The sequence below is a fragment of the Plodia interpunctella genome, chromosome 7 (genome assembly GCF_027563975.2).
Source record: "Plodia interpunctella isolate USDA-ARS_2022_Savannah chromosome 7, ilPloInte3.2, whole genome shotgun sequence".
NCBI classification, from domain to species: domain Eukaryota; kingdom Metazoa; phylum Arthropoda; class Insecta; order Lepidoptera; family Pyralidae; genus Plodia; species Plodia interpunctella.
In genome coordinates this window covers 10,499,242-10,524,147 of record NC_071300.1, presented here as the reverse complement: position 1 = coordinate 10,524,147, position 24,906 = coordinate 10,499,242, and the positions used below count along the sequence as shown (strand labels likewise).

At 35.3% G+C, this 24,906-nt stretch overlaps 1 protein-coding gene across 3 annotated transcripts in view; it reads right to left on the bottom strand.

The window, feature by feature from the left end:
- Moe (Moesin) overlaps positions 1-24,906 on the bottom strand; it is a 41,584-nt gene that overhangs the window by 3,755 nt on the left and 12,923 nt on the right. For all 3 annotated transcript variants that reach the window (XM_053747926.2, XM_053747928.2, XM_053747927.1), the window contains 7 exons: positions 23,445-23,624; positions 2,862-2,984; positions 2,221-2,391; positions 1,755-1,966; positions 1,199-1,459; positions 699-804; positions 289-423 (listed from right to left, as the gene is read on the bottom strand). In XM_053747926.2, coding sequence (XP_053603901.1) covers positions 289-423; positions 699-804; positions 1,199-1,459; positions 1,755-1,966; positions 2,221-2,391; positions 2,862-2,984; positions 23,445-23,624 — 1,188 coding nt within the window. The remainder of the gene's footprint in view (positions 1-288; positions 424-698; positions 805-1,198; positions 1,460-1,754; positions 1,967-2,220; positions 2,392-2,861; positions 2,985-23,444; positions 23,625-24,906) is intronic.

The following is a 24,906-nucleotide window of genomic DNA, read 5'->3' as shown; positions in this document are numbered from 1 at the left end:
CGATCTTTTGTGGTCTTCGTATATACCATAAATTCCAATGTTTTCATCATTTCTTTTTCTAAATTAAAATTATTTGTGTTTTCATCAAACGCAACGCCGACTACTAAGAACTTTCATGTGATTATTGGTAGGTGTCTGTCTATGGTGAGTTCCTTGGAAGAAACACAAAATTATATATGCACTTTTTGAAAACCGACATTTTCAATCAATAATCAAAATGACAAAACAACATGCATTGGTCAAATCTAATGATTAGGCATTGGAGTGACGCGAGTGAGCAGTGCCGACCTTGGTCTCCTCGAGGCGGGTCATCATGGCCTGCAGCTCGTTCTGGCGCTGCTCCAGCTCCTCCTTGGCGGCCTGCAGCAGCCGCAGCTGCTCCTCCAGTCTTCGGATTATGTCTTGCGCTTCCAGCAGGTTAGCCTGAGGGAATCGCGATTTTTGTATATAAATTAATATTGCAAGGAAACTGAAAATTATAAGAAACATTTTATAGGACATTTCATTATCTTGTGATAAAATTACTTTTAGTAATTTTCTCTTGTTGATAAGGTCAATGGCCTGTGTCTTTTATAGTGTTTCTATACATTTAAAAATAAGTCCTAATGTCATAAGACTAAAAAATATATTTTATTTTCATTGTAATTATATTCAAATGAAAAAAGATGTTATATTAGGGATTTTGTCTTAGTTTTTACCTGTGAGCGCTCCATCTCCTCCTGCATCTGTCGCAGGCGGTCCTCATACTCTTGCTGTTTCTTCTCTGCGCGCTCGCGAGCTGCGATTTCTAATTGCAGTTTTTCTCTGTAAAATAAATATACAATTTTCAGTATAAGCTTACTATATAATAGGATTTTGTCAATCCGTACACTAGCGCCACTCACATTTTTAATGTTCAATTTATAATGAAGCCTAAAAATACAGAAGATTATGCTATACTAGTAAGGTTTTTATTCGATATTATTATATATAATGTCATGTCATGTTACCCTGTATGAGTCTCCCTCAATGCAGTGGCCAATTCTCCATTACTGTTTTAAATTATTATATATTCAATCTGTTTTTATTCAATAATTAAATCGACACTAATATTATAAATGCGAGAGTAAATTTCTGTTTGAGCTAAACCTCCAGCGGTTTGTCCGATTTGGATAATATTTGGAATAGACAATTTTTCCTGAATAAATTGATAAATGACCTCTGCGCCTGCTTGGCCAGCTTCTCCTCCCTCGCCTGCGCCTTCATCTGCTGGACGTCGATGGTGTCGGGCTTGCGGCGCCGCATGTAGAGCTCGTGGTTGCCCATACACAGCGCCAGGATGCGCTTGTTCACGCGCACGCGCGGTGCGAAGAACACGAAGTCCGGCGCCTTCTTGTCGATGGGCTTGATGATGAACTTGCGGTCGTTGAACGAGATGTTGCGGATCTCCGACCAGGGGAAACCAATTTTGGGGGTCAGTCTGAAAGTTTATTGATATCATTACTTATTGGTCTAAATTATTGTAATTAGTTTGTTATTTCGAGTCGAAATAAGAAGTCTGAAAATAAATACAGATGACGAAAGTAAAAGCTGAAAAAAAACCGTCTGCTCAGTTCATGTCTATTTTATACGTGTGAAAACATGACATTTTTTTGTATGCACACCAGGATCACATTTTAAACTTAGTTTAAATTCTATGTACAAAATACAACATATAAAACACAACACGCAAGGCGTACTTTCCTAATATAAAATATATATGAGAGTATACTAACTTGTCATCCTTTTCATAAATATTCAATCCCAAAGCGTCAACGCCCAGCCAGAGTTCAGTATTCTTCTTATTCCTGATCTCGAAGTAATTCACACCATACATCTCTAAATCTTGCGCGATCTTAAGATATTCCATCATGGCGTCCTCGCGCAGCATCCCGCGGTGCTCCTGCCACCAGTTTGTGATGCTCTGTTCCCATTCGTCGCGGGACATCTACAGGAACGAAGTTTTAAGGTATTTTATTTCTCAAAAGAGAATATGATGCTTCAATGTTACGAGAAGGCCCGTAGACATAAAACGCGTATCCAGCGTGTATACGCGCGTATACATGCCAGCGTTACAATTACATACGTCGAAGGAATTGGGTGTGCACGGGACTTAATTCAATCCTAGTTGAACATTTAGAGGTATATTTTCGTCACTTTGCTGTAAGTCTTTCTAAATATAAATAAATAAATATATATCACCTTATGCTGGTCGGTGACCCTCTGTGGCAGCAGGCGGTCGTTGGCGAGGAAGCCCTGGCTGTGCAGCGCCGGGTTGTGGTCGCCGTGCCGCGCCTGCACCGCGTACGACGCCAGCAGCACGGACGTCTCCGGCGGACAGTAGATTTCATCTGACAAGATCGCGTTCTTAACCTGAAGATAAATTAATCGCCAAAGTCTAAGTTAAGGCATTTATTCAGAAATTCCTTTTATTCCTTCACATTCACTTAACAATCACACTCATACGTCAAATTTTAAATTATACATGTCAAATACATTCGCTGAGCGAAATCCTTAATTTATTTTTGATTCTGTGTATGACTCCATCCATAAGAAGATTGTATCAACATGTTGTCATGGCAACCCGACAAACCTGTTAAACTACGACAAGATGTCGAATTTGCAAATGCATGTTCGTGAAAATGCGCCATGCGTGTCGCATATACGTTGGGTTCGAATCACACGCTAGGCGTTTGCCTAGCGTGTGATGAAAAAAATGATTGAAGGAATGCAAACAATTTCAAACCCTATGTGTAAAATACAGGAGAGCCCATTTTACTTCAACAATCCTCCAGCACTCAACAGTCTTCTAGTGGAAAAAATAAGTTCCATTGGTAAATTACCTGAAGGTAGAACAATTTAAGTGTGATCTCCTGGATAAGCTCGTCCGCGACGTCCTCCGGGTAGAATTTGGCTCGGAATTTGAACTGTAGCGGGTTCTCCTTCTTTACGTCTTGTTGCATCACCTGGAAAAGAAGACAATTGGTTAGAAACAGTTGGTCACCATATCTAGTCACTGGACTAAAAATTACGCTACTAATAACATCTACAAAATAGAATCAACATAATAAAATAGCGGAAAAAATATTTAAAATATGATATACCTACTTAAAATCCTATTCTACATTAAACACCATAAAATAACATATAAAAATACATTTCTTTACGTGCTACGAAAATAATTCTCAAATTTAGCCAAACTTCTCTTTGTTTAGAAACTCAACTAGTAAAATTTTGAATAAAGAATAAACATAAAAATGAATGACACAGACAGAAATGAGTGAACATTCATGATAAATACTCTTGAACTTCTCGTCTCTGTCTAGAACACAACACACACACACAAACGACAACGTATCTTACCCATCTGGAGAATGGTAAGGACCCTGACTTCGTGTTGCGCCGGCGCGTCCAGGATAGCGTTAAAAAGGCAACAGTTAATTACAATTCATCGCCGTGCACGAACTGACGCTACACGTCATTGTTGCTAATAATTACTATTTACTTTGCTAACAGTACAAATCGATAACAATTGCATTAAATTTTCAGAAGTCTCTCTGTCACTTAAAAGTTTTTGATATAAACTTTTAATTTTTAATAAGAGCTAAAATTGCCTTGGATAAATATGTATATATTTTTTAATTCCTTCTTTTCGAGAGTGTTAATTGCTAAAATTGTCCAATAAGTATTAATTATATGTTTGGCATTGTGATTTGAGAATACAATGAAGACATGAGGAAAAATACGAATACAGTTTGCTTGGCGGTAACTCCTTGTAACAGCTTGGTTGTAACTCTTATTTATGAATAGAGTTACAAATAAACAAAATGAATGATTATGGTATTCACAGTTAGTAGCAGCAGAACGTAAAATGTCCTAATTTGTGAGAATGCCTCAATTTCAGGTTTTATGAACCCTAGATTTTTAGTTCAGAACTGCATACAGAACTAACCTTGAATCCTATAATATTCTTAAAATTTGATACAGAAAAGATTCATAAAATATTTATGCTACAATTGAATACAGTTGCAAAACGACTACTGCAGCCGACTATACTCTATGATAGCTTCTAATTGTTACTAATGACTTAATCCATCCAATTAACGATAAAGGAGCGGCCAGCACTTCATACAACGAGTACCATACATACCGTATTTTGGCAAAAGCCATGTGATTGAAGATAAGATACAATGTACTAATAGACGCGGAAAAATATTAAATATTTTTTTGATATGTGAAAAACGAAAATCATTCCAATTGATATTCTGACTTAGTGACATGTGTTTATGAAATGTTCTTTTAGATTGACAGTAAAGAACATCGACATTATATCTTACTTGTATGTCAATCAATCATTAGAATGATTATTCGAATAAAATTTGGCATACATGGAACATGGTATTATTTAATTAAATATTTTATCAAAAATGACACGTTAATACATTTATTTGAATTGTTTCAGACTCACTGTGCGTGAGTGAGATAGCACGACATTAGATGACACAGATAAACAAATGTCTGTTATAGACATGTCACGTTCGAATTGGACTGTGATAATGAAATTTCTATTTAGTGTTTTTGTTAATGGTTTTTCATTCCCTTTCCAGTTTTAAAGTTTTGGTAATTGTTAATAGTTTCATAAAAGATTTACGATTTTAAAAATCGTATTTACTAGCCTAATAAAAAACTTCTTGTAACTAAGTACACTCATGTGTACTTAGTGTGTGGAAAAGGTCTCAATAACATTGTGGCAAACCTTAATGTCTGTTATTAAGGTTAAATAATTCTACTCTCTATGGTGAATCTTACCATTACAATGCATTAAACAATTCTATTTATTTCAAAAATTAGCTTTGGTTGTGGTCTACAGGATTCTAGCACATGATTCTTGCATAATAATAATCGAAATAACTAAGGATCCTTTTCGGTTCATAATTAGGTATGTAATTTAGGATATTACGACTGAAAAACAAAAACACATTTTAATCTTCTAAATTTTACCCAGCGACTGATCAGATCAAGAGTTCTAATCTAAGTTTTTTGTAGCATTAAGTTAGAGTTTTTCTCGGCCTAGTTGAAATACATAGGGTACATAAAATGATGCTTGATTATTGATCAACAATGCTTGCGAAGGCGCGATATCAACGTCCTGGTCTTCGCCCTAGGTTGCTAACCTAATTAGTCTAAGGTTCAATCAGGGTATACCAATTCTAGTTTCATGGATACCACATAGAAAATTGTCTGCGATCGTTCAAGCCTCAGTGTTTCTAGCGTCAATCTAGCATAACTACGTTGACCTTACCAGGTCATCGCCCCTATCGTATGCAGCTTCTTCGTCGTCGTATTGTTCGGCAGCTATCAACTTCTTTATAGCTGAAGTGATCACCCGTGTCGACTTCTCCAACATTGTATCGGGCTAAAAATCATTTGCATAAATATTTTAATGATAGACTCTGATAGAATTTAGTGCTAGTATACATTATAATTCTTTTTTTGTTTTGGATTTGTAGTGGATAGCATGCTCCTCTTTATTTATTTATATTTGCATACCTGTATTCGGTAAAACGTGTAGGTCTAAAAAAAAAAAGTACAAACATACTTTAGTGTAATTCTAAGAAATTATTCAAAACATTTTCGATAACTTGGAATGTTTGAACCGTGGCAGCAGGTCTATTGTACAAAATTAGCTCAATATGCTTCATAAACGAATCCTGTCTATTCTTCGAAAGTTGTAACTAAGGTCTCAAAATAAAGATCAATCTCATGTGATACAGCTCGCAGGCTTCTAAGAATATGCTCATCTACCTAAGCTCCTGTGGGCGACAACCAACTTATCATGGTGTAATAAAATAATGATTTATCGAGTGTCAGCTCAGCCATAAACCTTGCCACTTCAATTAAACTGCTGGTTTCCTAGTATTGAAGCGTTTGAATGACATGAATCAACATTCAGATTAAACTTATCGTATATACGAGGGCTGCTATTTATGTATCCGGAACTGGCCAATAATTCTAGAATATTTAAAAAGTAATTACAACATTTGAAAATAGAACTCTTCAGCTAGAGAATAAATATTTTTCATGTCCCTGTCATTTGTTTTTTTCAATTGGCGCCAATTTTGAAAATAGCTTGTCTTCATTGCCATGGATTTAACTCGTGAACATTTTCGCGCGATGATTTATTATGATTTTCGGCGTGGATTAACTCAAAAACAGTGCATCGAACAACTGATTTTAACTTTTGGAGATGAAGCACCATCGAAAACCACTGTGTATTATTGGTTTAAGGAATTTCAACGTGGACGGTCTATGCTCACGGATGAAATTAAGAAGGGTCGTCCTAAATCGGTAGTGGTACAACAAAATATTGATGCTGTGCGACAATTAGTAATGCAAGATCGTCATGTTACATACCGCGAGATAGAGGCGTCTCTGGGCATTAGTATGACGAGTATACACGCGATATTACACGAACATTTAATTGTTAAAAAAATTTGTTCGCGTTGGATTCCGCACAACTTGAGCGTAGATCAAAAACAGGCTCGTGTCGACTGGTGTAAGAAAATGATAAAAAAATACAACCGTGGCATGTCAAAAGCTGTTTATAATATCTACACAGGTGACGAAACCTGGATCTATGCTTATGACCCTGAAACTAAACAGCAGTCAACGGTGTGGGTCTTTCAAGATGAACCGAATCCAACAAAAGTTGTTCGTGCGAGAAGCACTTTAAAGCAAATGGTCGCTTGTTTTTTTGGTATCAACGGACATGTAGCTACAGTGTCACTAGAGAATAGTAGGACGGTTAATTCTGAATGGTACACCACCATTTGTTTGCCAGAAGTCTTTGAAAAAATACGAAAGAACAACCCACAACGCAGAATCATACTTCATCACGACAATGCTAGCTGCCACAAGTCGGCTGAAACAAATAATTTTTTGGAGGGTCAAAAGATTGAATTGGCGGGTCATCCGCCGTACAGCCCCGACCTGGCACCCAATGATTTTTATTTATTTCCAAACATTAAAAATAAATTACGTGGTCAACGTTTTTCGAGCCGCGAAGAGGCCGTTGATGCGTTCAAAACACACGTTTTGGACATACCTCAATCAGAATGGAAAAAGTGCTTTGAAAATTGGTTTCATCGTATGCAGAAGTGCATAGATCATCGCGGAGAATACTTCGAGAAACAATAAAACCATATGTAATAATATATGTTTGTTTAATTTTGTTATTCCGGATACATAAATAGCAGCCCTCGTATCTTCAGTATTATGAGCATGGTCAATAATAAGATACAAATCAAGAGTAGCACAGGTGTTATTTCTAACGCAGGTGGTCTTCGCGCTAAAGCCTGGTTTACATCAACGTTGTTGACGCTCAACATATGCTAACTCACTCACTTCGATAGACTTAAGTGTCAGCACATCCCGCTTGCTCATGCTATGCACAGAGCGAGACAGCGAGTTTAATCTTACCAGTGTTGTCTTGTCTAGTATCTCACTCGTTGCCATTGATTGACACAAGTGGAATATCGTCGTGAACATCGTGCGTCTTACTCATATACTGCGACGTAAACGTGTAAACGAGGCTTAGCAGCCGAGTAACTAATTAGCGAAGTCTCGAGCCCCGGAGCTGAGATTAAGCAAGCAGACTCCGTGGGACCGGCGAAAGTGCGGTCATCGACCCCGCGGCCGCGATCGCTGCAATCAGCTGTTCTTGCTCACATACCCGCGGTTGTTCTGCTTTTAGAGATTTCCATGAGAGTAACGGATGAAGATGCCATTTACAGTACAGCCCTATCAGAGATGCAACTGTTCTAAGATTTGTTTTTTACTCTGATTTTACCGCATTAATGTATGACATATATCAAGGGAATTTTGTAAAGCTTATGAAGTGGAGAACGATAAAACTGTCCAATTCATTCACATAGGTAATTGAAAAAATAGTATTACATAAAAATTTAGGTTGAAACTTAGTCGGCGAAGAAAACGTCGACAGTAATTAGATTGACCCATTAAAACATCATCAAAATACCCTTATTTTAATCCCTATTAAAACAAAATACAAATGTTGCTCTTGAAAAAAAGACTTTGCGTGTCGATGAAAAATCCTAAAACGCTATACTAATGACTATTTTACTAAGTCCTTTCTTGCCAGAACCGAGTCACTTCAATGGCTTCACAGAAGCCATCAAGTCAGTCCGAGTATAGAAGAAGCTAATATTTCACAAACTAGAAAGATATCACCATTTCATACTATCCATTAAGCGATTACATGAATAATGTATACTTGCAAACTATCTAACCGTTTCTCACTTGCAGCTGTCACGTCAATTTGTCCACCTATGTGGCGGAGCTCGGCGAGAAAGCTGTCCGACTATCTCTGTCTTTAACCCAGTTCTCGGACATCGCCATGGCACCTTGCGCGACCCTTCCATGTGTTACATAGCCAATTACCTTAATCACTGACAAAATCCCCGTAAAGCGCAACTTTTCCTTAATGACTCAATCGCAATCTGAATCGAATAGCAAGTGGGTTTTACATAGAACCTGTTTAGGTACGTCGAGGTCACGATTGCATTTGCCACCTGCTAGGGCGTGGAATGCTGTCCCGAATACACACTAAGGTCGTATTGGTCTCAAAATCTTCACTAACATTTCATTCAAAATAAATATTTAAATAAAGATAAATTGAGTGCAAGAATTGTTACTATACATTAATATGCTCTTAAGTTGATCCGTTATAAGAAACAGACATTTGACAACAAAATATCTCAAATACAGACTTTAGCACAGACAGAAGTTAGCTTTGAATTATACGACAACCGTTCACTTCATAAGTCACCGGCTAATGATATGCAAGAATTTGGAGCATAAAATTTGGGAGTCAGTAATGTATACGCTAAGAAGTGAAACGAAGATTGAATTAGGACACTAGGTAAAAATATACACGAGTTTATTTATAAACCGTACTTGCGAAATTAAAAATGAAGTTCAGGCCAATTGCCTTAATCTAAAAGATTTTTAGGAATCATCGGAACTAAATGAAGATTTAAAATTAGTTATGAAGATATTCCGATGAATGCTGTTAGGATGAGGATTACATTAACCCGTTATGCGTAGATATGCAAGGTCGTCTCCGGTGGTCGTCACGCCACTTTCACCGTCTGCTTCCTCGGCACTCCTCGGTTACGGCACTCTGCCCTCCGCTGGCACACTAACATCGAAATTGCTCTAACGCAACGCGTCGATATTACGAATGTTGGAATTCTAAAGTTGTTATTTGCGTCGCGTCACCTTTGTACTACCTCCGCAACCTCTTATAATCTACGCTTATCTCAATTACAGTTCAGACTGATTTGTTAGTATCAAGAATATGTATTGCAGCTTCAGTAGCTATAATTACTAGGAATAGACGATGCCGAACCTAGTTTAAAACTTTATTCATCACTGTTATCGTATACAAACCTACGTGATGAACAGTAGTTTCCCCAAGGCATGTCTTCTGATGGTATCGGTAGAAGCGCGCCAAACCGCGACGATGCGCCCGCGTGACCTCGTTCCCACGCCCAATGAGACTCCAACGAGCACCGCGACCTCTGCCATTCAGACGGACAATACCATCGGTGTCCTTGACAGTCTCACCAAAACAGGTGCCCAATAATCTATACAAGATCCTATCAAAACTGAAAAGGTATTTTAATTTCAGCTGAACGTTCGCGATGCAACAGTAAAATCAATATCTCTCATGGAATCTCGAAACGACCTTCATTCGGCCGGATATTATCAATATTCTTGACAGAAACGCCGAACCAGGCAAATAAGCTATACGAGTAGATACTATCACAATAGAAAAATTATTTAACTTTGTTATGATCGGAATGATAGTTATAAAACTCTTAGATCGACTTAATATGAAATATAAAAAAAATCTTAGTAAATTGCGGTAAATGCAGGATTGAATAATTTGCAACTTGATTTAACAAAGATGTATGAGCAAATCTTAATATACACAAACATAATAGTTAAGTCGTGTCTCATCATTATATGCATTAGTGACGCCTATGGATGAGATAAAGTAAATGGTTACTTTGCGGATCTTATCGTAGATCCTTCTGAAAATCTTACGTGTGAAGATATTAATATACTTAACACATTTATTAATATTGCCTCAATATAACATTGGCTTACAACGAAAGAATAGTGTTATGAAATAGAAGTTCAACACGAATGCTCGCAGATAATAAAATTTAATAAAGAAAAAGCGATGATTCAAACTTTTTTCATCAAGTTAACTATTGTCATCTTTGCAACTGCCTTTAAAAGACGTCAAACGTGAACATTGTGTAAGTGCAAGTGACTTTACATGTTCCTTTCCATTAAATAGTGTATTTATATGATGGCATGCAGTTAAAGCTGTTATTAGCAATATTTTCCAGTTAGTCTAGAAGTCAACACGAGACCACGTAACGTGCACGGTAGACGTTGCATCCAAAGGTGGGCAGTGGTCCGATCTAAACTGGATTTTTTCATTACGTCCCAAATTTTACTTTATTAATCTTCATTTGTTAAAAGTAATAAACGCGCGCGATATAATAAAGAGGAAACAAATACACAAACATATCTTCAACAAACTATAGAAAAATGATCATGACGATATGGGCGTATAAATAGACTGAGAAAACATTAAATTTTACATTATGAAATTCATGACTTAACAATAAAATGATGGCTTCATATTGACGTTAGCAAAAGTGACAGTTGAGACAGCACAATGTAACTCAACTTTGTACCCTAACCACGCTATACTTGTAGATAATTAAATTTACGAGGACACGTACCAAGGCTATGATAATGCTAGTAAGTATACTAATGGTTAGGTAATTGTCGCATTAGCTATCGTAGATAAAGGCAGAGATTTGAAACCGTGACGCAACGTCGCCAGCTTGGCAGTATTGAGGCCGAACATTACAGGGCTGTGATGCGAGAAAATTACAGATTCATATGTTTTTCTTTACAAATTGAAGCTGTTTAAGTTTGACTAATGAGAGCGTCGCTAACCACCCCCCTATTAGTTTCATTAGATTGTCTATAGATGGTCATAGCAAGTGGTAATAATAATAAATAAATAAATAAATATATTAGGACAAATCACACAGATTGAGCTAGCCCAAAAGTAAGTCCGAGACTTGTGTTATAGGATACTAACTCAACGATACTATATTTTATAACAAATACATATATAGATAAACATCCAAGACCCGGGCCAATCAGAAAAAGATCATTTTCCATCATGACCCGACCGGGAATCGAACCAGGGACCTCTCGCTTCAGTGGCAAGAACTTTACCACTGCGCCACCGAGGTCGTCACCGTAGACATAGTTTAACTATGAAAATTAGCTAAGGTCTTTTTTTTTCGGTCTAACCAATAAAGCGTATTATCAGGTTTATAAAAAAATCATCAATCAGGTATATAAATTGTCAGTATGGGCTTGGTTGATATGATATCAGTACTGATTACTATCATAGTAGATCTATATCAAATAATCTCATTGCGATGTATTAACACCAACAAACAACCAATTGGTGGTAGTAGAAGAGTAATATAGGCCAAACTCTAACTGTCTTTTTCAATGTCGTTTTCTTGGGTTAAGTCAATTTAGTTGTAGACTTTATCCTAAATTATATCCAAGTATGATGTAAAATCTTCATCCGAGACACGTTCGACGACCTAGGTGGCGCAGTGGTAAGGTTCTAGCCACTGAACCGAGAGGTCCCGGGTTCGATCCCCGGTCGGGTCATGATGGAAAATGATCTTTTTCTTATTGGCCCGGGTCTTGGATGTTTATCTATATACGTATTTTTTATAAAATATAGTATCGTTGAGTTAGTATCCCATAACACAAGTCTCGAACTTACTTTGGGGCTAGCTCAATCTGTGTGATTTGTCCTAATATATTTATTTATTATTTATTTACGTTAGTTATTATTGCAGCTTGAGTTTTCGAGTACATTTGACAACCCTGCATACGGCACGATAATAAGGTACGGCAAAAAAACTGCATTCCGAGAGTTTGCGGCACTGCATCGCGTGCGACGTACCTGTCTGCATGCAACACACTACTTGGTCCTTCCACTCTACCACTTTAGGAATAAGAGTGAGATTGCCATGGTATGGAGTAATAGAGTAGTTTGAATAGACGTCGGCTTGCAACGTGATCTCATGTTTTTCTATCGTGGATTGAATACAGCTTAATGAATGAAATGGTTAAATAGACATACATACATTGTATACCCAAAGTAGAATTATACTAAGTAAAACCGATCTGAGATCTGATCACAAATGCAAAGTCAAAGCTCTCAAATAGCAGTATTATCATGAAAACCAATGCAAATAAATCGATGAAGCAAATCATCTGTTTGATCGTCACAATCAGATTACAAATAAGGATGATAAAAAAACTATAGTATTATAAAGATCTTATACCTAACAGTAGCCAAAACCCTAATGATAATAATCAAACCATCGCTCAATCATATAAAAATGATTTAATGAAATAAAGGTAAAGGTAAAAAGCCTTGCCACAAATATGTTTCAAGGAAAGTTGTGATCATAAGGCCATGGAAATAGCGTAAACAGGAAAATTATCGACCACATGATCTTTTCTTATGTTACTTATTTGTTTTACTTTATTATTTATTTTATTTCTCAAGAGAACATACAGCTATTGAACGTGTCAATAAGCACTAAACACAATTAACTATAAAGCCATTTACAAGTTTTCACTTTTAAATTTCGTTGTTACTTTTTCCTCAAAACTATTTCATTTCGACAAATGCACAAATTACACTTACAAAATCTCTCAGCTCTGAATGACTAAATGAAATTAATAATCAGAAACATAATAACAATAGCGGAGAAAATTGTCACTTAGATATTTGTTATTAACAATCACAAACAATACTAGAACTCGTAAAATGTAGTAGTTTCCGAGTTTATCTCCGCTGGTAATGCAAGTAACATTCAGATATCCGTCTGCATTGCGTAAATCTGTTTGTTTATATCTCATCAACGTCTCGTTGGATGGATAAAACTGGATAATAGCCAGACTTGAGAGCCGGAAACTAACACTAGACAGTTATTGAACAAACAGACTAAGCCTTGTGAGTATTTTGATAATTTTGTGCTCTGAAGATTTTATTTTTTAAACTTTGCGCATAAAAAAATCATTGAATAAGAATAAAGTTTGAACGCACTAATTTTCTGTCTTAAAATCAGACTTGATATTGTCCTTAAACAGTATAAGAGTATGTCATTCATTTCAAGGCGTGTATTATTTCCCACGACGGAAAGAAGACAACGAAATTATTCAGGTTATCAAGAAGAGCTGATAATTAATTAAAAAGGGAAATTAAGCAGATAGAAAATAAAAATATTTTATGTAATTTTACCCCGAGATAAAACGAAATGCGAAGAGACAGAATTCGATGTCAATAATGAAAGAGAGAGAATTGAATATAGCATAGAAGAAAAACAAGCACAAGTATATTTTCCAGTTTCATCTTTAACCAGCATAAAAACGCATCAACGCGAACAGAAAGTATTCTAATTTTTGTCACTGACCACGAGTCGTTAACAACACAAAACTTGAAGAGAAGCGAGAATAGACGAGCCTTTACATATACGATAAAGTTACCGCAACTGGCTGGGTACAACCGTAATCATTCACACTTACGTTTCGCAACACGTGATTTATGCTCGCAGAGTATTTGATTTCGCATGGGAATACAACGCACTGTGCTATTACGAGTACCCACTGAATGACTATTCACTGTGTAGTGTGTGTCGCTATTACGTATTTAATTATTATAATGATTGTTAGAAAGTCCACGGAAGTGCACAATTCTAGTCAGTCATTTGACAACTTTATGATTTTAATACGAAAAGCATTTCACATAAAGATGTTCTATTATATATGTTGGCTGATACACACTATATTGAAAAAGAAATAATAGAAAAATATTAACGTGATTAGCTTGAAATAGCTAATACCAAAGTCGGCGATGAATACGAAAAAGAAAGATCAAAATATATTATACGTATGAATCAAATCACAAAATTGATATCGACATAATATATGGTATTAATGATGAAGCAATATCTGAAAAAACTATAGTTACCGAAAGCTATTTGTCTTACGGAAATCCATCAAATAAATAGGGTAATATTGAGGTAAAACTAAATGTACCAACAATAAATACAGCATTTATTTTAACTATGATGTCATATGAACAACAATATGGTATAAACTGTGGGTTACTAGGAAACTTGATGGGAAAATGTTTGACGATTGTTAAAGTTTTATTTATAATCTGCGAATTCATACATGGTGATTTCGTACAATCATACTCATATTTAATAATAATCATGCCAATAAATTGTTAGGTGTTAAAGATACTTTTAAGGTATCACTTTAAACTTTTTATCTCTAATTACTCTCTTTATAGTTAAATACACAGATACAGCCCGTGACTTTAATGTAAACGAATAAAAAATCTATCGTCAATACGACTTGTATTTAAATGTACTTTTTTGAATCTAGTTTTATTTGAGTCATGTATAAATCAATCGAGTGTATCGATGATTTTTATTATAACAGTATTAAAGTTATCGGTCGTGGTAACGGCTGTGAATAGAAATCATATCATGGTCTATTGCATAATATGTTTATGGCCAATATTGCATTTATAATTTCAAAAGGCGAGATATTGCAGTTTATTGTTGAATTCTGGATTTCTATCGGATGATAATTATATTTGCTTTACAAACGACGTGTTTAATTTTGGAAGACTTTAATACAGGACCAGAAAGAGTGGAGACCATTGTATAGCAGTGGGACATAATGACTCGAAACAAAAACCTAGTATATGCTCATTACTGCTCATAGATCAACGAATGATTGAAGTGATGAATGCCAGCTGAACTCAATATTGTGCTATTGTGCAAATGAAAAGCAACGTTGGCGTTGACTCAAATGACTCAAATAGTGTGTAAGTTAGTTGGCAAAAGACGAGGTACTAATAACCTATAATGCATATATACAGCGAAAAATATGTAGTTACGTTTTATTCGTTTCGGTACTAATAATATTCTGTACAACATACAGCTGTATGTTGCATATACTGCCAACATCATATCAAGTTATGCGTGGATACCTACGTGTACGGCAATAGTAGAGAGTTTGCAATGTTTGGATAGCTTGGTGTGAAGTTGACGGTACTACTTATGTCAACGATGACTAATACAGACTACAAATAGTGGGTGTTGCTGCGAGCTACGTAAAAACTGGACGAATAATTATGGCAAATGGTTCAATGCCTTGGTCTGGTCGACGAAGATCAATTGAATCTTGGATCAAATTTGAAGAAAATAAATCAGTATTTTTAAAAAACGCTGACTTCATAACTTGAAATGATGATGATGCAAACTCATCTGTAAGTTGAGTTTGCCGCAGGGTTTTTGGGGAAAAAATTAGAAAATACTCAGTGTAAAACCATTTACTCTTGTGTACGGCTAATTAAGGTATTATTGCACCCGATCCCTCAGGAATGATATTATGAATCTACATGGTTTTAATAAATGACAAATAGGAGCTGTTTTAAAGATTAGTTTTGAAAACCTATTTGTAGAAACAAAGAGCTGGTTTCATAAAACCTAATCTCATTTATGTGTTTGTATTTTCCCATTTCAATGTAATTTGTCATAAACCCAGCAGTTAAATTATAACTACGTGACAACACATCGCAACTAGCCAGTTTACGAGCACGGTTACCTAACGGACGGGTACCAGGATACCATGACAGCGAAGCACGTTGAAGAAATCTCGCTTTCCAAGCTTACGCTAATGATGTTAACGATGGCGTAACAATTAAAATCCATTTGAGACTGGAAGCCCATATTAGCTACTCCGAGTCTATAATAATGTAAGTCGACGGGCAGTCGCGACAGATACCAATTAAGGAAAGTTCGTAATATGTTATGTACTTTAGAACGAAAATAATAACTTTTTTATGTACATACATATTTATAGACGATCGAGGAATGCTTATCAGATGAACGATGCATTTCGCGTCTTCAAAGTAATCGATTTTACACTTGAATAGTTTGAATAGTAAACTCATCAATTTGTACAGGGAAAGCTGGATGATAAATCTAATTTTTAAGAATTTTAAAATAACTATCATTTCTTCAAATTAAGTATCCTCCAACACTATGTCTTCTAGTTAGTGTATTCTCAATTTTCTGTGGCCAAATTCAAGCGAACCGGACTTTTCACTTAGGGCTTTCCGGTTTGTGTTTAACAAATACCCACAAAACAATTTAGAGTATTCTCGTAGGGTTGAGATCTACAAATTGTACTATGTTCCAGTTTTGGTATTTTTCTTTTCTGGAAAGTTCCATTTTGTGAGGCGACCATTTTATTATACTCATGATTGCAATCCTCCTTCCAGTGTTGAATGATTTCTTATTGAATTGACACTAAAATTAGAATTACAATTTCATGATTTGAAATTCATGAATTCATCGTAGTAACGATGAAGAAAATATGAATATAGAAATATACTTCTGAAAGAAAATGACACTCGTTTTCTGCTCCATTGAAGATTGAAGATTACGGCAATAAATTTCTAATATATCATATACAAAAGATCTCAATGATAAAATACATAGTGCCGTCATAAAACATACTTTCTCCCCATAAAAAGGTGCAAAGATACGGTCTTGGCAGGTGTAAATTGTACAACTGCTATAAGTTACATAGACTCTATTCGACGGTAATAGCAACGGATTTGCAATGTTTTTTGCAGTTTGCTGTGATTTTAAGTGTACAATAAAATGTTAAGCGCCTCAGGAGATATCTGGATCAATTAAAGTGACAATATAAACACATCTCACACCTATATTCACTATTTAATTATATAATTTATCAGGATGTATATTTTTATTGTTTTCTTTTTAAAATGTATTTCCGAAATGCACGACAATAGTGATTTCATTCAAATGTGGGGGCGTATATTATTTATGTCAGTCAGATGATTTCGCCGATTTTTCTACCAATTTAAAATCATATATCGAGAACTTTTGTTCTATTCTATACCCCTGAAACTCACGTAGAAAAAAAGAAAAATCGGTTATTTGTTCACATGCCTGGTGTGAGCTATATCGCTGGTCTTTTGCGGAGTCTCTTCCACATGAGATATCCAATCATCATGGAAAACATTACTTAGTGCATGACTATATTAGAAACAAACTCAAATCAATATCGTTTTATTCAATTTAGGATGGTATACATCACTAATTGACGTCAAAATTTACTTAAAACTAAGTTTGCTGCAGACTTCCAAAGGGCAGGTGAAAAAGATAATTTCTATAGCAAAGAGCATATACGCATTAGTATTTTACACTGCTACGAATATGATTCTGATGTTTATGACTTATGTAATATAATGTATGCTAATTAGTTATGACGTAATGCAAAAATTGAATACTATTCTTACGACAATGAGTAATTTAAAAGGTCAAACCTTTGGGAAGCGAACACTTGAAAGAATATGAATTTATATTAAACCAGTATGACATTTAAATGAGATAACCCATTTAAAGAATAAATTATTCTCATAGTATTCTTATAGACCATTAATTGCTTTTGATGAAGGAAAGCATCTTGAAGAAACTTGCATTATGGTTGATTTATCTGCTAATGTAATTAAATGGAAAAGACAAATGGCAATACCATCATTAAAAGTGTCAAGAAAGTCATTGCGTGTTACATTCCACTTAACGACACCGATAAGAACAGTTTTCTGAAAAAAAATTAAGAGAATAATTTCAACTTCATTAGAAGACATGATACGAAGGAGACTATGATCATTATTATAATTTTTACACGACACTTTATCAGATAAAATGCGTAAGATTAAGGTCAACCACGTCATCTGAATTACTTCACTCGTAACAATTGATACCTAACAAATTACATGGTCATCGTGAAATGTAATTACAATTTTACAAGTTGCGTCATTTTTGTTTTATATCAAGGAAGACCCAGCAGTGGGACTCGATGATAGGCTAATAATAAAAAAATGTTTTAAAGACTCAGATCTCTATAAAGTTCATCCTATCCTTGATTTAAGAGAAAATTCGAATTATAATCGAAACTCTTCGATTGTATAACAAATAAAGAACAATATTAACAAGAAGTTGCATCACAAAATTATAATTAGACATGACATAACATGTATCAGTTTATCTGCGAACATGTGTTACACAGACGAAGGCAAACTATATCACAAGTTATGACTTAGCTTCAAAATTAACCAAAAGCATATTCTAATTGACTAAATAGATAACAGAGATCTCAGCGGTAGACATAGAAATCGGAACTTTTGAAAATTCACCTTCACTGGCGCTAATTATACATAATTTATATGGTTTTACCCAAGGAAAACCGGGAGGGGCCGCTAAATATTAAGTGATTGAGATGTTATTCAAAAGAAAGCAAGAAGAATTAATAATAAGAACACCATAATTTCGTGGAACGTCTGAAATCTAAACAATGAACATGTGCGGATAACGCTCCGCAATTAAAATATCAGCCGTTAACGGTCGTCCAGATAAACGCGGGCTTCCGTTGAGTCACTGGGAATATTGTGGTATTTGATATTGTTGGCCGATATTCACGTGTTTATAAATTGAGCTCGATAGAAGACTGCATAAGATTGACGTAAGACGGGATTCAATACGCCTGTAACTACTACGATTGCCCTTGTAAAGCACATACAGGTTTTGTCCCTCATTGTGTGTCGATATTAGTGCTGATCTAAGATGCTCTGGCATGTTTTCCCGCCAATAAGTCTAGGAAGAAATCAATTGTAGCGGCATTTCTAATTAAATATATGTACTTATAGGAACACGGCTATGATGCTATTTGCATGTTGGTGAATTAAAGTCCTTCATTAAAATTATTTTAACTTTACATTTAGAAAGCAAAACGGTGACACATCCATTGTATACTATGATAGTATATGCAAAATTGCAAATTGGCTGGCATTCGCTCACGTATCGCTGACTCATCGCCTTTATCATCGAGTAATAGCCGTTTGCAAACGGAAACGATTTAAGAGTAGTCAAGTTGAAGATTTAATATCTTATATGCTTGGAAAAATAACTAGACGTTAAAGAAGGCGAAGGATAATATTCACATAGAAAGCGATATACTTAAATATAAAGAAAAAAAATCATGAACACATTTAAAGGACTTAGAACACGATGTCCGAGGGTATATATCAGAATTTAAAATTGTCGAAACTCTTTCAATATTCATTATAAAATGTAAACAGGAACCAGGTGTTGCCATCTACAGGGCTTGCTGGATCTACTTGCTTTTAATGTAGATTGCGATAAACACAAAGATGTTTTTACAACAAAATTGTTTTGTGCTCTTCAGCAAAACAGACTAATTGTGTGGAGTGTGAAGGAACTAATTTTTGCGAAGTTTATCAACACGGGAGCTGTCGAATGGCAGTTTATCAGCAATGGCGGTGTTTACATTGGTGCACGTGGACCGCCAACGCGAAGCGACCACCGCGATGGTAATGCTAATTGATGGAGATCGTACGGATGTGATGGCTTGTTAATTTGACTGATTAAACAATCAGATGTTGCTAGCTTATGAAAGACAAATTTCAATGAACAATTTATACATTGAGATAGATAAACTCTTTATTGAATACTACCACTTACAGAAGAAACATAAGTTATAAACTAAGCAAAAGGCGGACTTTTCGTAAAACCAATTTCTTCCAGGGAACCTTTGGGAAAGAGAAAGAAATAAATGGTGATTTAAAATTGACACCGGGATAAAGTGTAGCCTCATATAATAATAAATAAAAAGTCCAAGGTTCGTCTGAATTTGATAGTCAAATTCCCACACATACATATTACATAACAGTCCATGATCTCACTTATTCCCTTGGAATTTATATGAGACGAGAAGGTGATGGGTCAAAGAGAATGGTGATGTACAAGAAACATGTACACGGAAGTGAAGACGTCCATAAAACATTACTAGCACATCAAATGAATATTGGAGAAGCGGCAATATTGCCAAACAAACATTCGTTGTAAGACCGGCGAATGTTCTCATCTTCATATTTCTTACCAAATCCTAGAGACTAGGTGTCAGCAGTTAATATGAAGGTTTAGAAAATAAAACGCATTTGAAATCTTAGGATGCAAGCAGAACAAAAGTAAAACTTTCGTTAAATAATCATTATTTTTGAAATTGCAGAGTGACTTACCTATCATCACTATCTCACATCTCGAATTTATTTGATTAGTCCATTTTTAATAGTGTTATAGAAATCCACTTGAACTGTTCGCCTCTCACTATCTTATCAAGGAATGTTAATACACGCGCCACGATACGGGACTTCAGTGACGTTCCCAAATCCGGTTACGCCTACGTCAAACGGTTAAATTAACAAATTGAAAGCGGCAAAAACATTGACATTAATAAACATAAATCGAAAGAGATAAGAATGACAGACAATTAATAATATTCATATGAATAGGAAAAACTGATAATAATACAGTAATAAATGGATAAAAACAAGAACTCTTATAAAATGACAGATGATTTAGGTTAAAATCATTCATCTATCAATCTTTCTATTACATATCAACGTAATAACTACAAATTATGATAATATGTAGTAAAGAGTTTACGTGAAGATCTTGAGTAACCGGGTTAGAAAAAAAATGAAATTTAAGTCCAAAATTAAAACATCCATTGCTAGTATTGGTATTTACATATGCCGGAAATCATTAGGTGGGTACATTAGAGAACACGAGGTAACATTATAAAAACAAAATTATTAGTATTGTCTCTCATCGTAATGGAATAGACAAAGCCAACACCAAAACAAACCATTCCATGCACATTTCTTGAAACGTTTATATGTCCATTGGGGAAATGAAGAAGAAAAGAAAAATAGATGGTAGAGGCTAGTCTGAATCCAACAATGCTAAAAAGAGTGTATTTGTGTCACTAATAACAAAGATAACGATATTGTTATAGAAATGCGTGTTAAACTTATTTTAACGAAGGGAAAAACTAAATTAAATGGCAGCAGTGTTATAATGCTACAAAAAAATTCAATTAGAAAAAGACCGCAGTCTTTATGAAGTTATATTTTTCTTCCGAGAGTTCAGCCTTTTCCTGAGACCTCAGTCTTAAGAAATAAGAAGGTTGAGCCTCCGTTTATTAATCTCAGTGATCAACTTTATCATATCATCCTTAAGTATGTACATTCAAATGAAATTAAACCTTAAAACATATTTGTAGACAACGGTCCATATACTAAAACGTTTCATTCCGAAGAGTAGAAGGTAATTGCACTGCAAAGCAGATTATACAGGTCGAAAAATATATGTAGGAAATATATGGAGCATATATTTTTCGACGTCCAAGAATTTAAAGCAGTAATAGGTAGCCATCAATATCGAATGAAAGGTACAAGAGCCGAATATTTACGAGCAGGCGTCCTCGCTGATAAACAGTCAACTTGTCCAGACTGCTTTGCTTTAGCGGGTCAATGTCAAAAGGAAAACAATTTCACGGAATCGGCGACGACAGTGGAGGAAACGCGCTCAGAATGCAATTGAACCAAGGTGAGTGTGTCCTTTCGTTTGTTTTCAATGAATCATCGTTGGGATTTTATTGAGATGTCTTGTCCTTCGAGCAATCATAATTTAGATTTTGGAAGTTCAGTAACGTAGATCAACATTTGGGACATATATGTCACTCTAAATAATATCGATCGACGACCTCCGTGGACTAATGTCCTGCTCTGCTATAATAGAGGTTCGAGAGAGCTCCGGTCAGGTAAAGATGGAAAATAAATTTTTTCAGATTGACCTGGATTTTGGTTATTAATCAATATATGAAAGTTGTATTACGTAATACAAGTCACGTACTTATTTTGGGGCTAACTCAATCTGTGTGATTTGTCCATATATTTATTTAATATATATTAATTCACTTTTTATCTCAGACAATCATCATACAATGTCGATTTCCTTCGCATAGCAAACCATATAACATATCAGCCCAGTAATGAGATTGTTATGACATTTAGAACTACTACAAATCGTCAACCTTGACTCTGGACCACGGGATAAAGCTAGATTACTACGTATTATGTTCGTTATTTCAAAGGGCTTATCTACATGTGACTCATATCCATTATTATGACTCATGATTACGAATATTTTAGGAATGTACACGCCAGATTAAACTTCCGTAGAAGTAGATCCTCACTACTGTAAAAACATATTTTACCTACAATTATTCAATATTATATACATCAAATGTCGAAAGGGAGAGAGATGAAATATTAAATACTACTCAGAAATAACGAAGTAATAAAGATATTTCTACGAATAAACTCAACAACAGTAGCGAAGACAACACACACGCACCAGTCATGAACGCGAAAATTGGCGTAAAGAAAAACAAACTTGAACTTCGCATTGATGCGCTAAAAATAATGGTTACACTGAACCGGCTTTCTCGTCGAGCGCAGACTAGTAAACAAAGTAGTTTCTAATCAGTGCGACATGGATCACATTATTGCCGACAAGAACAGCTTCAATTTCACTACTATCACCAATTATATCTCAGGCGAGAGCCTTATATCCAATATTTATTTTTAAAATAATGCATATATTTTAATACTATTTCATAAAGTATTCAGTTGAAAGTTAATACACTGGATGAAAATTAATTAGTGTAAAAAGACAGCGATGATATACGAGACACTCCTAGTTTTGAAGTCACTCAAATATGAGCCAATGAAAATCATAAGTTATCATATCTTGTTACTGTGCTCACAGACCATACGAAGCCAATTTAAAAGTGTATCACTTTCTACGATGTTAGCTATAACAACACGCGTCTGTTTTCGTTTACTTAAAAAGATTTATTGAAGAGTCAATGAGTGTTCGATTTATCACGGTTTTTAACTCGAACAATGTAATGTGATGCTTATTAAATCATCCAAAAACATGATTCACGTTAACAAACACATGAAAAAAGTAAAAAGTATTACAGACGATGAAAACAGACTTCGTTTTTGAGAATTAAGATAAGAATCTTAGTGCTAGGGTTCTAGACAATGGCATGCCTTGTCTTGCTTTGCGTGACCTACCACCTGTAAACTGAATGTGAAGACACCACAGATATATCTTTGTTTGTCGCACATACAGATTTTGAATTGATCATAAAACTTTGTGCCTCTTTGATCAAAAAATATTCACTTAACTTTACATCGGAGCGTACGACAACGAATGTCCACTAACCTTCTTATACAGCTTGATCCAGGTCAAGTCTCCTTTGGAGTCGGTGTACTGGAGGCCAAAGAACCAGACCTCGCGCAGGCCGATGGTCTTGACCACCTGGTCGAACAGCTGCTTGCCGGTGGTCGTCTGCTGGATCGCGAACTCCAGCTCCGCGTCCATCGTCGTCACGCGGACGTTCATCTGGAAGTTGGCGATGATATTTAGTATAATGTTCCCAGCTGTCAAAAACATGGGTTATTAGGTTAAACAGTAAAAGTGACCACCACAATATTGACATACATTGGAGGAAAAAACTAAGTTAAAGACGATTGTTATTATTATTTCGATGATGATACAAAAATGACAATTTGCTGACAAAATATAGCATAGATATACGTATGTCCAAGGTCCATTTAATAAAATTTAATTTTGCAAATGTGTAAATCTAAATATGTAACGTTACAATTCCTATCTAAAATGTTTTAAGCTTTGATGGGATAAACAAACCCTGATAAAGAGCAAGGAACGATAATTTTGTATTGGATACAAATGTAACAAAACTAAAAGAATAAAAATCATTAGTTTTGCAACAGTAAGTGAATGAGAAGCTAATGTAGCTAAGGAGATTGTGAAGAGCCATAATAACTGGTTTCTTTAAGGAAGTCGTGCATTTCAGTTCAGCAACGCCAAGGCCGCTGAAGATCAAGGAAAATGTCATTGCCAACAACACGTTACCGCATGATACTTAGTCAAATTAGTGATAATTAAGACCTGCAAGTAATTAGCACCACGTAGAAAACTGTTATGGTATTCATTTGGAATTTATACAGGTGAATATTTAAATATAAGATGCAATATAAAACTATTCATTGCAATCACAAAAACTCTTAAAATTACGAATAAGTTACGAACATTGGGAAAACCAATGGTGTATAAACACAATAACCTACCGTCTACCATGTTTGTAAATATTATACGAGCTATAACAGGCAATTGAAGCAAAACCATAAAAAATTGCCAGGTACTGACTGCCGTTAATAAAAATGAATAACTTAAATAAAAATCCAAACAAAACAACAAGAGTCGAAACAATGGAATTATTACCGAGCAAAATGTAGAGCAAATCAAATTGTGAAGGCATTTAGTAAACCTATTGGCATTAGCTGATACGGCATGCGGGGCCGAAGGTGTTTACTGCATATGCAAGCATGCATGCAGATAACAAGAACCTACTTTGGATTTTATTGGAAACTAGCGGCCCGTTCCGGCTTCGCTCGGGTAAAAACATAATAAATTACACACCAAAACTTATTCATGAAAATCCGTGCAGTAGTTTTTAACAGACAAATGCGGCAAAGGACTTTGTTTAATAATATGAAAGAAAGATTTATGTTGTCAATATCATCCGACTATAGAAATAAACTTGAATGTTCGCGATGTTTACACTTTTGCAAATAAAAAACCCTAATGCATTATAGAGCCA